Genomic DNA, 14,854 nt, shown 5'->3' on the forward strand with positions numbered 1-14,854 from the left:
TTTTGCAATCATTTCTGATTTTTGTTTTAGATTTGTTACAGAAAATGAGTTTGATACTTCTTCTCCATAAGTAAGAGTTCCTCCCCTCTCTATTATTTGAGGTATTGTATCCGTACTTGTCAAATTTCTTCTTGTAATTTTGGTTTGATTTACTGAACTTGTACCATGATCTTTGACCCTCCTTAAATCTACTGGAGGGCCCATCCTGAAAGGGCTTTCTGAATCTTGGCTTGGTGCTGTATGAAGGTGGATTGTAATAACACTTTCTTCTCTTCTTTTTGTCTGGCTGAAATGCTTCAGCAACCTCATTGGCTTCTTTGCGTCTCTTTCACGTCTTTTAAAAGAATTTTATGAACTTCTCACCGAAGAGTTTGCTTCCACTTGTTTCCAAAACATTAGCATTTTCATTTAATATAGCTTTTGGTTGTTGTTTTTTTTTTGTAATCTTCCGTAATTTTTATGGTAGCATTGACTCTTCTGTGGTGATCCACAGCAACAATGGTTTGTCCCAGTAAACAAACGGTTTGTTCCAGTGGAGAGCACATATGCGTGACGTCAACATTATCCACTTCATGTGAAACACTCGAAGCAGCACGCATACTTTCCAAAATACTCCATAATTTGGAAAGTTGTCCCATGACTTCCATCACTCTTGACTGGATATTTTGTGCATCCTTATCAGCACCTTTATCAAACTGTTTGTTTCTTTTCTCAAGTAATGGACTGATAAAGGCGTCTAATGTCTTGACTGTGAAAAGGTCCCCTGCATCAGGAACGGGATAATTGTCTAAATTCTTAGTCTTTAGAGTCTCATCACTAAAATACTTTGTGAAAAAGGGACGATAAAATTCTCTCAAATCATCCTCTAATTTGTCTTTTTTGACATCATTGTCAATGTCAAACCTTTCATAAACTCCAACGGTTTTTGACGAGACACTGCGTACAGGCGTATTTTTACTTCCATTTTCAATACTTCCTGTAGCGGATATTATGGATTCCGAACCCAACTTCTGCGAAATTTGTGAGGAAACTCTAGAATCACCGCTAGACCTAGAATCTAAACTGGAGCTAGAACTCAAACTAGAGTCTCTCATTTTACGTGCTCTATTCTTACTATGAGTTGGAGCTCCGGTGTTCCCACTTCTTGGGGTTTCACCGTTTTCAAGATGGCTACCATCCCGCCTGGAAACACACCCACGTAGACTCGGTGGCGAACAAGACCTCGAGCGACCAGTTGGAAAAATACATAGAGTTGCCTGGAATACTTAAAATATCCAATACACTCCTCATAACAACAAGAGAGGTCTGAGAAAATCAAGTAAAACTAACCAAACACGTGGCATTCACTACGTGCAGTGGTCAGTATCAATTTCAAGGTAAAGTGTCACTCGCGAGCCAAATCGAAGAATGAGTGAATTTCAATAGAGAGGCTTTTTATATGGCTATTCATAGTGTCACCAAGCGATTCTATTTTCATCCTGACCCGACCATGTAGGTGTGTTTACTGACGATGGTGTAGAGAGTTTGTAAGTCTCTACACCATCGTCAGTAAACACGCCTACAACAAAAGCCATTTTTCTCATTCAGTACAACAGTGTATCATTCTTGCTAACAATGTAGATTATTGATACTTGTCGCTTTTTTGTGATGTGTGATATTTGTTTATGTAATATATGTGGCGGAAAACATCAATCAATCAATCCAAACATGAAATTCAAAACGTTTTCTTTATCAACACTCAATTTGAAGTCGTTGTACTAGTAAAGAGAAACAACAGTGATTTCCGAATAGAAAACATTATATGAATCATTTCTTGCTTCAAACTTTTGTGTCTTTCAAAAGAGTTTTTGGAATTTGAATTACATCTTTACTACGTATGTTACCACACATACATACTAAAATATTTCCTTCTCACACAGGATATGGATATTACGGACCATTTCTCAAGTGGTTGGACATATACCGCTCGCCAGATTTTTTCCGCGACTGGAACAAAACGTTACTAGTCCCCGTGTTGGAACTAAAGCAAGGTTTGATAGTGTTCTGTATAAAAATATATAGCAAATGTATTAAATATGGGGTCTGAAGCATTCAAATCTATGTATATTATATTGACTTTCTTCACAGAGAAGGATTTCACGTTGTTGGATATTGGGTGTGGTTATGGGAAACATGCCAGGGAGGTGGCCAAAATGTACCCCAGCTGTACAATATACGGTATCGACTCCGACCAATTCTCCATAGACCAAGCCAAGATGGAACTTGCAAAAGGTGGCCCGCAGAACATCCAGTATAGTTGCAGAAAAGGTTCGGACCTTCCACCAGAATGGACAGACAAATTTGTTTTCGTCCTCATGAACGATGTACTCCATGATGCATACGGCTTGGATGATATTTTGAGAGAGTTCAAGAGAGTTCTGAAACCAGATGGTTACGGAGCAGTGTATGACCCGCCGGTGTCCTCTTACCCCGAAAAACAAGCTAACGACAAAGTAGCACAATTCTTTATGCCGATCAGCCTTTTTTCGTGTCTTCCAGTGAGTTCTTCGGGTGAAGCTGGAAATGGTTATGGCATCGGTTGGGGATACGAGCGTCGTAAACAGAAGATAGAGGAACATGGGTTCAAAGTGATCAAGATTAAAGACAACAACATTGACAAAGTACAAGAGGGCATTGTCTTCCAAAAGTAGAGGCTTCACAAATTTAAAATCATTATTGTAGCTAATACTCTTGAAATGAAACGCATAGCATGACCTTACCTAAACCGAACCTTTAGCTTCCTATGTAGATTGATACAGTGCCATAACTGTAATAAACAGTGCCATACGTGTTATATTATATATCTATATATATTGTCAATACAACCTACTATAATTGGGGCAAATACTGTCTGGGTCAGACGTGTTTCATACCAATTGTTAAGTCGTTCTTGGCACACTGGTTTTGACTACGCATAACTCCGTTTTATTGATCGGAATATAGGGGTTACGACTGGTGTGACCGGTCAACAGGGAGATGCTTACTCCTAGGCACCTTATCCCACCTCTAGTGTATCTAGGGCTCCGTGTTTGCCCAAGTGTTTATTTTGTATTGCTTATAAGAGTTATGAGATTGATTACTGTTGTTATCTTCAACGTTCATATATATATAAAATCAATATTAAAGTGAAGGAAAATATGCAGTTCCAATATATATTTAAATCACTAGCGATTTCAACATCCATACTCAGGTGAATACAAAATCAATTTAAAGTCTTTTTATCTTAGAAACGTCTATTGTGACGTGATGACGTCAGAAGCTTTGGCTTCTTCAAATAACCTATTCAAAACGTTTTGTGCACATATTATGTAGACCCTATTGTCTGATGACATCTGGGAAAAGTCAATCAAATGAGATAAAGTGTACATTTGGATGTTCATATGAACGATGTCCATGACTACGTTTACATCATTTTGTATTGGGGAAAATTTCCATTACCAAACAACCTAGTCCAAACATTCAATGGAACGGAATAAAGTTGCGTGCCAATATGATGTAGACCCAATTATCTGTTGAGAGTAGTTTTACTAGTGTGCAATGCATTATGTAGTGATCAATGCTTGTACCAATGTCTGTGAATCAAAGCATATACTTATGAACGCCTCACGTCAACCAAATCCATCCATATTGGAGTTTGAGAGAAAAGCTGATATTTCCAGTCAATGGCTGACTAGGATATTGTATAAAAGCACTATATCATGAACTATTGTAATATCGAATTGTTGGTATCGCGTTTTAAACTAAACTACAGTATATCTGAACTTCGTTCATTTGTCTGACAATTATCAAAATAAAAAAGAAAGGCTATTAATTCAGTTCATTTTTGCATGCATACCTACGTGTAAAATCTTAACTCGCACAGATACCTTGTTTCATGTTTATGTTTTAGAAAGTCATTGCATCATGATAAATCGAATGTAAGTTTATTATGCAAAAATATTTTCGTTTTCGTCTCGATTGAAGTCAGCATTTCGCAAATTATATGGTCGTTATAACGATCTAGTTCGTCAATACAACCTCGCATTGGGTCAAATGCTGTCTGACGTGTTTCATGCCGATTGTTAAGCCGTTCTTGGCACACTGATTTTGACTGCGGATAACTCCCGTTTACCTGATCAGGATATAGGGCTCACGGCGGGTGTGACCGGTCAACAGGGGATGCTTACTCCTCCTAGGCACCTGATCCCACCTCTGGTGTGTCCAGGGGTCCGTGTTTGCCCAACTATCTATTTTGTATTGCTTGTAGGAGTTATGAGATTGATCACTGTTCGTTATCTTCACCTTGCATCATAAACACGGGTACAACACAATGCATGCTAAACGCACCGACAATTCGAAATCACATATTAAACACATATGTATTTGTTATACATCTGTTAGCTCTCTGGGGGAAAATATGCCCTTATGAAAATTTTCGATGTTTGAATGCCTCCCATCCTATTTTATACCTCTCCTTGGAAGGAGACATCACTCTTGATATGAAACACTTTACCCGAATATGCTGTGTATTAAGTTGAAATTGGGGTTCTAGAGAGAAAGTCGATAATATGTTATTTTACAGCCAGAGGGACGAACGGATGTTTATAGAAGGATTACGGACAACGGGTGATCAGAAAATCCCATATCTCAGGTAAACTGATAATGAGACTAGGGATGCTTACTCCTTCTAGACACCTGATCCCACCTTTGGTGTGTCCAGGGGTCCATGTTTGCCCAACTATCTATTTTATATTGCTTTGTGAGATTGATCACAGTTCGTTATCTTCAGCTTACACTGGAATAAGTCTTAATGTGCAAAACTAGAGTTTTTAGTGTTCGTACCAGTTTTCCTTTCAATGGGGAATATTGGAAAATGATTTTCTTTGGATTTCTAATACTGCTGATTTGTATGTAAAACTTATACGGTACCAATTATTGTACAGAGTATTACAACAGTGTAAGCACAAGTAAAACAAACAAATACGACAGGGAAAATGTCAATAAAACACATATGACTTAAATAAAGAAAATCAATGAGGTTTCCTTTAGAAGTATCAAACTTTTTGATAAACCATTTTAACTGATAGACATGTATCTTTATCAGAAAGACATTTAAAACATAAAAAGAGTATGTGAGTGTAGACTTTAAAGAATTACAGTCCCTCAAAGTTGCCCCTTTGCTGATACTAAATTTTTCATGAAAATCGCAATTTTCACAAGAAACGCACTATAAAACAAGTACATGTATTAAGGAGAGAATAATTTTGACTTTTATTTTATGACAATTATGCATAATTGATTATTTCAATAACTTTTACATAAAATATATCACCATATCTACAAAAAATCATAGATCAATTGACATAATTGGAAGATGTATGACTGAACTCATGTGCGGGGATATACTAACTGGAAATATATCAAAGTAGCTGGATGACTGGAGACACTTTATGTAAATGTGCAATATTATGTGTGAGGGATATTGTATGTTGTTGTTTTCCCCCAGACAAAATCAGAAAGATAACTTATCATTTTCAAATAAAAACGGAATGTACAAGAAGTTTTACTACTATTCCCGCACTTTTCATTCATATGCACTGACATATATCACTGGCCCGATGAGTGGTCGGCCTAGTGATAGCCCCGCGTAGCATACTGATTCGAGGTGCAAAACTTTAAAAGATTTGGTTGAAAATTTTAACTTCCGGCTATATAATTGGTAATACTTGCTGTAGAATGGAAATTCTGTAATACTCGCGTATCTAATTTTAGGAATCAACATAATGAAGCATTTTAATTGGCACCTGTATCCGCAGTAATCACAATGCATCACATATACTGATGTCAGCTGTTCAGACGACTATTCCTCTTCCTCTCGCGATATTTCAAAAAAGTTATTTTTCGATAGCAGATAGAACGTCGCTACGAGTTTTTTTCATTGGAAAGAATGGATATAGCTAAAAATCAAACATTGGAATTCAATTTCTATCAATGCTGTAAATTCTTAACAATAGAACAGAAGATACTATTAAGTTTACCACAAGACTGCTAATACACCAACTTCAACTAACTCCAATTTTTAATGCCTTGATATACACATTGATACTCTAAAAGAATTTGCTATGCAAAATGTTATATATGAATTTTTGATTGTGCTTGAATTACTGTTTATGAAATATATGCTGAAATTCTAATCAGGGTTTTTTTAAATGTGCATTTTCAATACCCTATATAAAACAAATTTTAATATCATTAAAACCTTTTAACAATTACACTTTGACAGAATATTTAAAATAAATTTTTGATAAAATAATTTAATTTTCTAGAACTGATCAGAAACAAATTATCGATCTACTAGGGCAATAAAAACATATCTATAATGTACATATATTCAACAAAATTATCTTTTGTTTTAAGTAATTTGTATATGAACAGCGCATCATAATTCTCTATATGAGAGAAACCCCCTTTTCCCTTTGAATTCTTTTCAATAAATTAAATTCGCTGTATACGTTGGTGATTAAAAAAAATAATCATGATATAGATTACACCTTTTAATCAAAATGATGCTTCGATAATAATACATTGAACGTTAGAAGCGAGATTTGCTCATGATGACCGACTAGGCGGGATTGGGAAGATCGCAGATCAATTTAGGTACAGATCTACTTAGTTTGTAGATCTTATTTTCATAAAGAATGTCTTACATATTGAAAAACTTACAAAATCATTCAATCCTATATCAGCAGCCTCTGATTCGGGTACTACATCGCTAACATTCTTCCATTCTCCCCTCTCGTCTGACACTATGTACAGTACTGTATTATGTGTGTGGTCGCGCCTGCTTGTCTGTATTTGTCGTTGTCTGCCACTCACTTGTGAGAATATCAGATGCAGTCTGATTTATAACAACTCTTTTACTTCTAATGAATCGCCCATGTATGTTTCTGGGCTGCTTTAGAATAGACTAAATGCGACACTGTATAGTGTGCATATCTTCGAGCTCGCGTTTGGTTATAATCGAAACGTCATCATAGATGTCGTATATTAAGAAAAAACTAAAAGATTATTGTCATGTTTTAATACATTTTTCTTAGTTTATTTACATTGCTAACAAACAAAAACACATATTACTGTGTGAATACAAAAAAACCCATGTATTCCCATATTTACGACTTAAAAAGTGTGTAGACTCACTCGCGGTAAAATTTCCACGAGAGTACATCCTTAAAGAAAGGGCATGAGGAGTCAATGAAACTTGAAGGAGGGGTTTTGGAGTCGTTGAAACTTAAATGAAGGGTTTCGAAAGTCAATGAAGCTAACACAAACGGTCTGGACAGTCAATGAAAGTTAAATAATGGGTTCTGAGACAATGAAACTTAAATAATTGGGTCTGAGAGTGCCTGGGTCTTAGATAAAAGGAATGAGAGTAAAAGGGATATAGAGAGTGTATTGTGCATAGCATTTTATGTTATGTTAATCGTTATTCAAAAAACATTATATCTTTAAAAAGTAAAAAATCTGCGTTCTTGGTAACAATTCATTTATTTAACAAATAGGTCAAACTGAAACATGGATTGTAGTCTTCAGTTTTAGTTTTTCTTAGCAGGAGTGTGATCCTTCGGGAATATCTCAATTTTATCTTAATTTTATATTTTCATTGTTTGACTGATTTTGAATACGAATTACTCCGTTAACCTGATCAAGACATATGGCTCACCGCGGGTGTGAACGGTAGACAGTGGAATCTTACCCCTCCTAGGCACCTGATCCCACCACTGGTATATCCAGGGGTCCGTGTTTGCCTTACTCTCTATTTTGTATTGCTTATAGGAGTTATGAGATTGGTCTCTGTTCGTTATTTTCGCCTTCTCATGGATACTCATTTATATCAGTTCAGCGAGGTCGTAAATGTCTGATTATTTTGAATATCATTAACCATCGTGGTACAAAAAAGTCATGAAAATAGATGACGCTGCATTAAACTGTGTTTAAACAATAAAAATGTATTCATACACGGGAAGGGATTTTTACACCAGAGTGATACGTGCAAAAATCAGACGGAAATATAAAAATTATACACAAAAATATAGGTCATCAAAAGTATCTGGATATTGAGAACAAAAGATCTAAGAACTGAATGTACATTGACTTTGATTAATGGAATTCCTCGCATATTTTGTCATAATTATGCATTGTGATGCATGTTGAGACTTCTGAGAATTTTATCAAAATAAAGTAATCGACACGGTGTGCAGTGGCTTATTTAGTTACCATTGACAACATCATCTTACACTACTCCAAAAATAGATAAAATGTTCAGCTTTTAAGTAAATTTATTTCATTTATTATAGTTTTCAGGGGGGGGGGGATCACATGTCTATACCTGTATAAAGAGTGTTCGTCAATTTATCAAAATATAAAATTCTTGAATTGAGTAAAGGGAGATCACTCTTACAACATCATCATGCTAATTTGCTAGCTTAATCATTTCACCCATGATATCTGATACACAGTTTATACTTTTTTAATGTTTCTGAAAAGGTCTTCACATATTGTTTTCTTAATTAATTGGAATTTTTCGAGAAAAACAAAACAATAATGATAATATAATGAAAATTAAACACTCGTTAGGCTGGTATTAGACCTCTGAAAACCGAACTCCTTATAGCATTTCTACACGTGTAATTCAAATATATTCCAGAATTGTTGGGCAAAAGGATTACAGACATTTAAGATGTATGCGTAGTAATGTGAAATAATATTTTTTATTTTTTATTTATTCAGCACTTTGGGAACTATGGATAACTACACTTCTTAACATGTATTCAATAAAAGGTAAGTAATAAATAAGACATGTTGTAGGTAGTGTAATATTACAAATTACATTCAAATTTGACTCCAATTTTTTGGCACTCTGGTTTTCCATAAAATAGCTCTAGCAAGTTTATCGTTATTTCGGATTTCAAACATTTCGGTTGAGCATCACTGAAGAGACATATTTATCGAAATGCGCCTCTGGTGGATCAAAATTGGTACCGTATAAGTTTTACATTCAGTTGACTTCAATTCATAAACAGTACTGTATTTTCTTCACATTATATGTGGTGTAAATAACAAAATTTTAACACTGGTCCATACATGTATATATAATCAGACTTAACTCAATACGAGCTAAGTCCCATTATTGAGAACGAATAGAACAATTATGTGCTCAAGGTAGACAACTCCTATGTGCTTGATTATTGCATATGTCCATCGGTGATCATCTTCAATCTCCGCAGCATCATCATCTTGACCATGCGTAATAATCGCTTCCTTTACAGATTTCACAAGAAAACGTTTCTTCAACTCCCAATCCGAATTCATCTACCTTTTTAATGCATCAAGTATCATATTTGGCAAACTATTTTAGTAGGCGAACTAACGGTAAGTGTTTGATTCTAATTATTACGCTTTCCAGTGATCATCAGGGCGAAAGTGTAATTAATTTCATATCTATGTGGAAAAACGTTTAACTATTGTCCCATTTCAATAACGGTGAGTGTTTACTTCCAAAGAATACGCTTTCCAGTGATTAACAGTATGTAAATAGTCGTATCAATTTTAATTTTATCTGGATCAACCAATTAAACCACTGTCTTTGCTGCGTTTTAGCCTTGTACACGCCATTTGTATTATTTAGCTGAACTTGTTTTGTTTGTTTTTGTTTTGACATACACTTATTACTGTTTAATATCCCAAGGTAATTTTTCATCATTAAGCAGTCGAAAAGGAAATCCACATCACCCTACGCAACGGCCCGTTCCGTAACTACAAGGCTGGGTCGTGGTGTAAGGAAGCCCCCCGGTGCCACTAGAACCACTGATGAAACTAGTCCTACCAGTATCCAGTGCTACCCAGCTTCAGCTGACAAAGCCGGATCTTCACCAGGACAATTATCAACAATTTACCGCTGACATACAAGTACCGTCTACATCAGGTGCTGTCTCTCATGCATGGTTGCTTCATGCATGGTTGCTACAAGTACGACATTGTCATCTGCTAATAACCCAACACCTGTTATCAGTGTGTCAGATAGTTTGGGTCTCCATGTCCCACATCACTTCCCTGGGGCTCTGTTGATGCCGAACTTTGGCTCATTTATATGGCTAATCAGTCCATAACGCAGCAAACACAGTCCAATTTGACGAGCTACAATTATAATTTCAAGGGTTCGTGCAGTAAGCAATTTTGTTAATACCAGCATTTGTGTATGTATTGCCACAATACTCATCCACGCATGTATTGCTGGTCACTATAATCAAACCAATCCACTAACGTCAAAATACATGTACCCCTCAATCAAACCACAGCTATTTTCGACCCAACTCACCTCAATCTACTTCCCGCCCACGACAGTCATTTGTGGGCCCTAGGTTCAACTCCAATTAAGATACATATTATGCAAGATTACATAGCTCTATACTCTGACAAAAACATAGCTCAATGTATTTTGTGTGGTTTTCAAAGTGGCTTTTATTTGATTTACGCTGTCTTAAGGCTCCCATCACAACCCAAAATATGAAATCTGCTAATGATCATGACTATGAGCTACTTGCCATCATCACGAAAGAATTAGAACTTGGTCACATGGCAGGGACATTCAACAGCCCACCTATGTTTGACTTGAGATGCAATCCCTTGGAGTCGTCCCTAAAAACACGGGGGATGGCGAGTGACAATAAACTTGTCTGCTCCTGTAGGAAATAGTGTCAAGGATTTCATTGAGCCTGCCTGATGTTCAGTCTCTTACGCATCCTTTGATCAGGTAATGTCTATGATCCAAACTCTAGGCAAATGCACGTTATTATGCAAAATGGACTCATCAAGCGCATTTCGCCTGTTACCAATTCACCCCTCTGATTTTTGTTTGCTAGGTATAAGTATTAACGGTAAATTCTATTTCGATAAGTGTATGCCTTTCGGGTGTTCTATAGATGCTCAACTCTTGAAAACTTCCAATCATTCCTCCACTGGGTACTGACTAAAAGGCGTAATAGTCAGAACATAATACATCACTTAGATAATTTTTTATTTGCTGGAAAGGGGGACACGTCACATTGTTCAGACCTTGCAAAGTCCTTTGACACCTTGTGCCAATAGTGTGGTATCCCTATTAATGTAAAGAAATCGCAGGGTCCGACTACTAATTTATCTTTTCGTGGGTTAGGTATCAACACAGTTACACAAACTATTGTCATTCCAGTTGTTATTAATGTTCAGAGCTTCAGTCTTCCTTAGATTCATTCCTTTGCTCCAAAAAAGTTTCTCTCAAAGATATGTAGTCGCTTTGTGGCTCACTCAACTGTTTTGCTAAAGCACTTCCTGGCAGCAGGGCATTCTCCCGCCGATTTTACAATGCAACATATGGCATTAAAAATCATATTTCCTTACAAAAGTAACTAACACAATGAAGGAAGATGCTCGGGTATAGCTCCAATTTCTCGAAAACTACAATGGTAAAACCCCATTCCTTGACATAGTTTGGGATGGCAATGAGTCACTGAACCTTTTCACCTACAGTTGAGGTTCCTGTAGTGGGGTCCGTTTTTTAACAACCTTTGGGCAGTCCTCTACTGGCCAAATTCTTGGTACCCTCAAATCCGTAGAGACATTACATTTCTGGAACTCATACCGATAGTTCCTGCAATCTGGATATGGCGTGATCATTTCATTGCCAAAACATTACTTATAAATACAGATAATATGGCCTTAGTCCACATTATCATTTCCCAAAACAATAAGTCTCAGCGCGTCATGCACCTACTTAGGCATTTAGTGTTACTTTGTATTAAATGCAACATACAAATAAAATGTGTTCATATCCCGGGCTATTATAACTCTATAGCAGATTCCATCTCTCGTTTTCAGTGGGCAAAGTTCAGAACACTAGCTCTCAATGCGAACAGTCAACCTACCCAGATTCCGACGGAATTGTTGAATCTCCTAAACTTCACATACACACCATACTATCTGCTGTGGTCCCTAAAAATACGACTAACACATACCAGAGATGACTGGACTCGTTTAGCATATTTCGTAACAAATTTTCATTGCCATTCCTTTTGCCACCACCAGTCCATCAAGTTGTTAATTACATCGCATATCTGGCGGCAAATTCAATATCCTATTCACCTGTTAGATGTTACATGAGTGGCATAAGCTATCAAGTTCATATTTACGGATTTCAAAACTGATAAACTTCGCAAGGGCGCCACAATTCAAATACTACTCAACAAACAAACATCCACTTTATTTGCCCACTTACATCAATTCTTATCAATCAGACCTAATGTTCAAGGCCCATTCTTTTGCCACCTCAATTCAAAACCTCTAACATCATATCAATTTACGGCGGTACTCCACAAATCAATTACGTTTATTGGCCTGGACACTGGTACTTTTGAATCTCATTCATTTCGAATAGGTGGGGCTACATATTTGTTCTTAGAGGGCGTACCCGAAGTCGACATTAAGGACAAAGGTAGTGGAAATTCAATGCTGTTCAATCTTATATTCGAGTATTAAATACCTTGCAACATTTATACTGTTTACTAACAGTATGCTGAGTTTTCAGGTACCGGTATTACAGTTTGGAGAGTGGGTTCACCTTGAATTCATTACGTTTGCAAATTACTTAAACCAGCACCTACATCTTCAGTCCTACAACATTTCCGTAAGATGGTTTGGCAAGAGAGGTGGGATTTGGGGAGATGTGAAGCCTCGGCTACGTGAAGTTGTTCAACAATTTTGCTATCCGGATGTCAGTGTTACATTGCGGGGAAATAGTATTGGTACCATGTCATTGCGTCATCTTCAAAAAATTATGAAATCAACAGTTGCTAATATCCATTCTATGTTACCTAGATGTAGAATCATTTGGTCTCAAATCTTACCACGAAAATATTATCGGCACATGTTTTCACACATCGCAGCCGAAAAAGCAAGGGCTAGGATAAACAATTAACAGTGCGACATTTAACTCTGGACACGACAAAAGTCCGGAGTTTCGCCAACCCTTTTATTAAGGATACAAATAAACCCTTTACAAAAAAAGATGGGATTTTATGTTCACAAGACATGCACCAACATTTACACTTGTACCTATTGTAGTTTTTAAGATATTTCACCTGAAATCAAAAAATCCCATGGGATTTTGGAGGGATTTTTAATCACACTTGGGGGATTTTCACTCCCACCAAAAATCCTATGGGAGAAAAAATATAATTTCTCCCATAGGATTTTAACTCCCATATTTAAACTTAATATGGGATACAATGTCCCATAGGAGGAAATGTCCCATAATGAACATGAAATGGCAGTAAATATCCTATTTGAGCATGAATGGGAATAGATAACCCAAATAAAACACAGGATGGGATTTTTATTCCATGAATATAACAATAAAACAGAAAATTGTATCTTAAAAAGTGTTGTTTGTCATGATTCTTAAAATGTACTTAAAAGCCAAGGCATGGCATTAATTTTTAAATATATATAGTAATTATAAACTCTTATGTGTAGGCCTATGTGTTTGTGAATAAATGTCTAAAAAACATGAGAGATAATATAGGATATTAGAGCTCTGCATTACTAAACTTTTCCCCATGCAATTTTAATTGTATACATATAACCCTTGCACAAAAATATCCATATAAAATTGGACGGGACTATATTATTGCAACAAGCAGACAAGAATACTATGAAATACTCATTCACACACGGGCACTGTAAGTTAATGTAAATATATAGTATGTGCATGTATAAATATATATACATGCACATACTACATGTATCTATTTACATCAACTTCCATTGCCCGTGCATTCACATGCAGTTGCTCACATTCACTATTCACAACCCTTCATATGTCGTCAGGTGTTAAAATATGTTCACAGGAACCGGTAATTTTGTCAGTGTATTAATAATAGTGTGGGTATATACCATATACCGTACCATTCCCTAATCAGCTGCTATGGGGGGTGGGGGGGGGGGTGGGGGGGGGACCTACAAGGGCTGATACTTCACTCAAAACTTCGTTTCAAAATAGTTCTTAAAATTATCGTCACCCACCATCCTTGTGGTTTTATAAAGGGTAGCAGTATTATTACTACATATTAAATTACCAGTTCCTGTGATATGTTGTTGAATTACGGAATAGGCCTAGCTTACAACTTGTTTACATATTCTAAAATTAGTGTTAAGTGCTTACGGTGAAAGATGAACTCTGCTAGGTGATGCTAAGTTGTTTAGTGAACCGAATCAGACATCTCAAATAAGATTCTCGATTATTTAACAACACAAGAATCGTTTTACAAAATGCATGCTTCGGTCCATCTTTCCCTCCCTTCTACAATCGTATTCATTCTCAAGTCAAAGTACTTTCTCCGGTTGCTATCATTACCTTAAGCGTCGAAAAGACTTTGACAGGCGTGTCCGAATAAACGGTTAACAGACGTCTCGACTCTAGGGAAGTTCGGCTTTAAGTGTTCTAAACATCTCGAGCGATTTTATAGTGATAAACTTCTATGATTTTCGACATTTGTGTATCAATGTTTTATGAGTATTGTAGACTTTTTTTTACTCATAAAGCAAAGCAATGTTATCGCAAATTTTTAGGTCTACTTACAAATGTATTAACCCCGAGATCCGCCACTAATTAGTTACACAAGTTGTGTGGTTACAACAGTCTTCACTTATCATTTTAATTTCATTGGATGATAAAATAGATGACGTTAATATTTTGAATACCTTGTATACGCAAAAGAATTTAACTATACGATGTTTATTTTTC

General features: G+C 36.3%; 1 protein-coding gene across 1 annotated transcript in view; it reads left to right on the forward strand.

Moving 5' to 3' along the window:
• The window catches only part of LOC130050925 (uncharacterized), a 25,853-nt gene extending 23,020 nt beyond the window's left edge, over window positions 1-2,833 (forward strand). The window contains exons 5-6 of the mRNA XM_056151888.1: window positions 1,920-2,030; window positions 2,128-2,833. Of these exons, the coding sequence (XP_056007863.1) occupies window positions 1,920-2,030; window positions 2,128-2,690 (674 nt within the window). The 3' untranslated portion in view covers window positions 2,691-2,833. The remainder of the gene's footprint in view (window positions 1-1,919; window positions 2,031-2,127) is intronic.
• The last annotated feature ends 12,021 nt before the right edge of the window (window positions 2,834-14,854 follow it).

The sequence above is a fragment of the Ostrea edulis genome, chromosome 10 (genome assembly GCF_947568905.1).
Source record: "Ostrea edulis chromosome 10, xbOstEdul1.1, whole genome shotgun sequence".
NCBI classification, from domain to species: domain Eukaryota; kingdom Metazoa; phylum Mollusca; class Bivalvia; order Ostreida; family Ostreidae; genus Ostrea; species Ostrea edulis.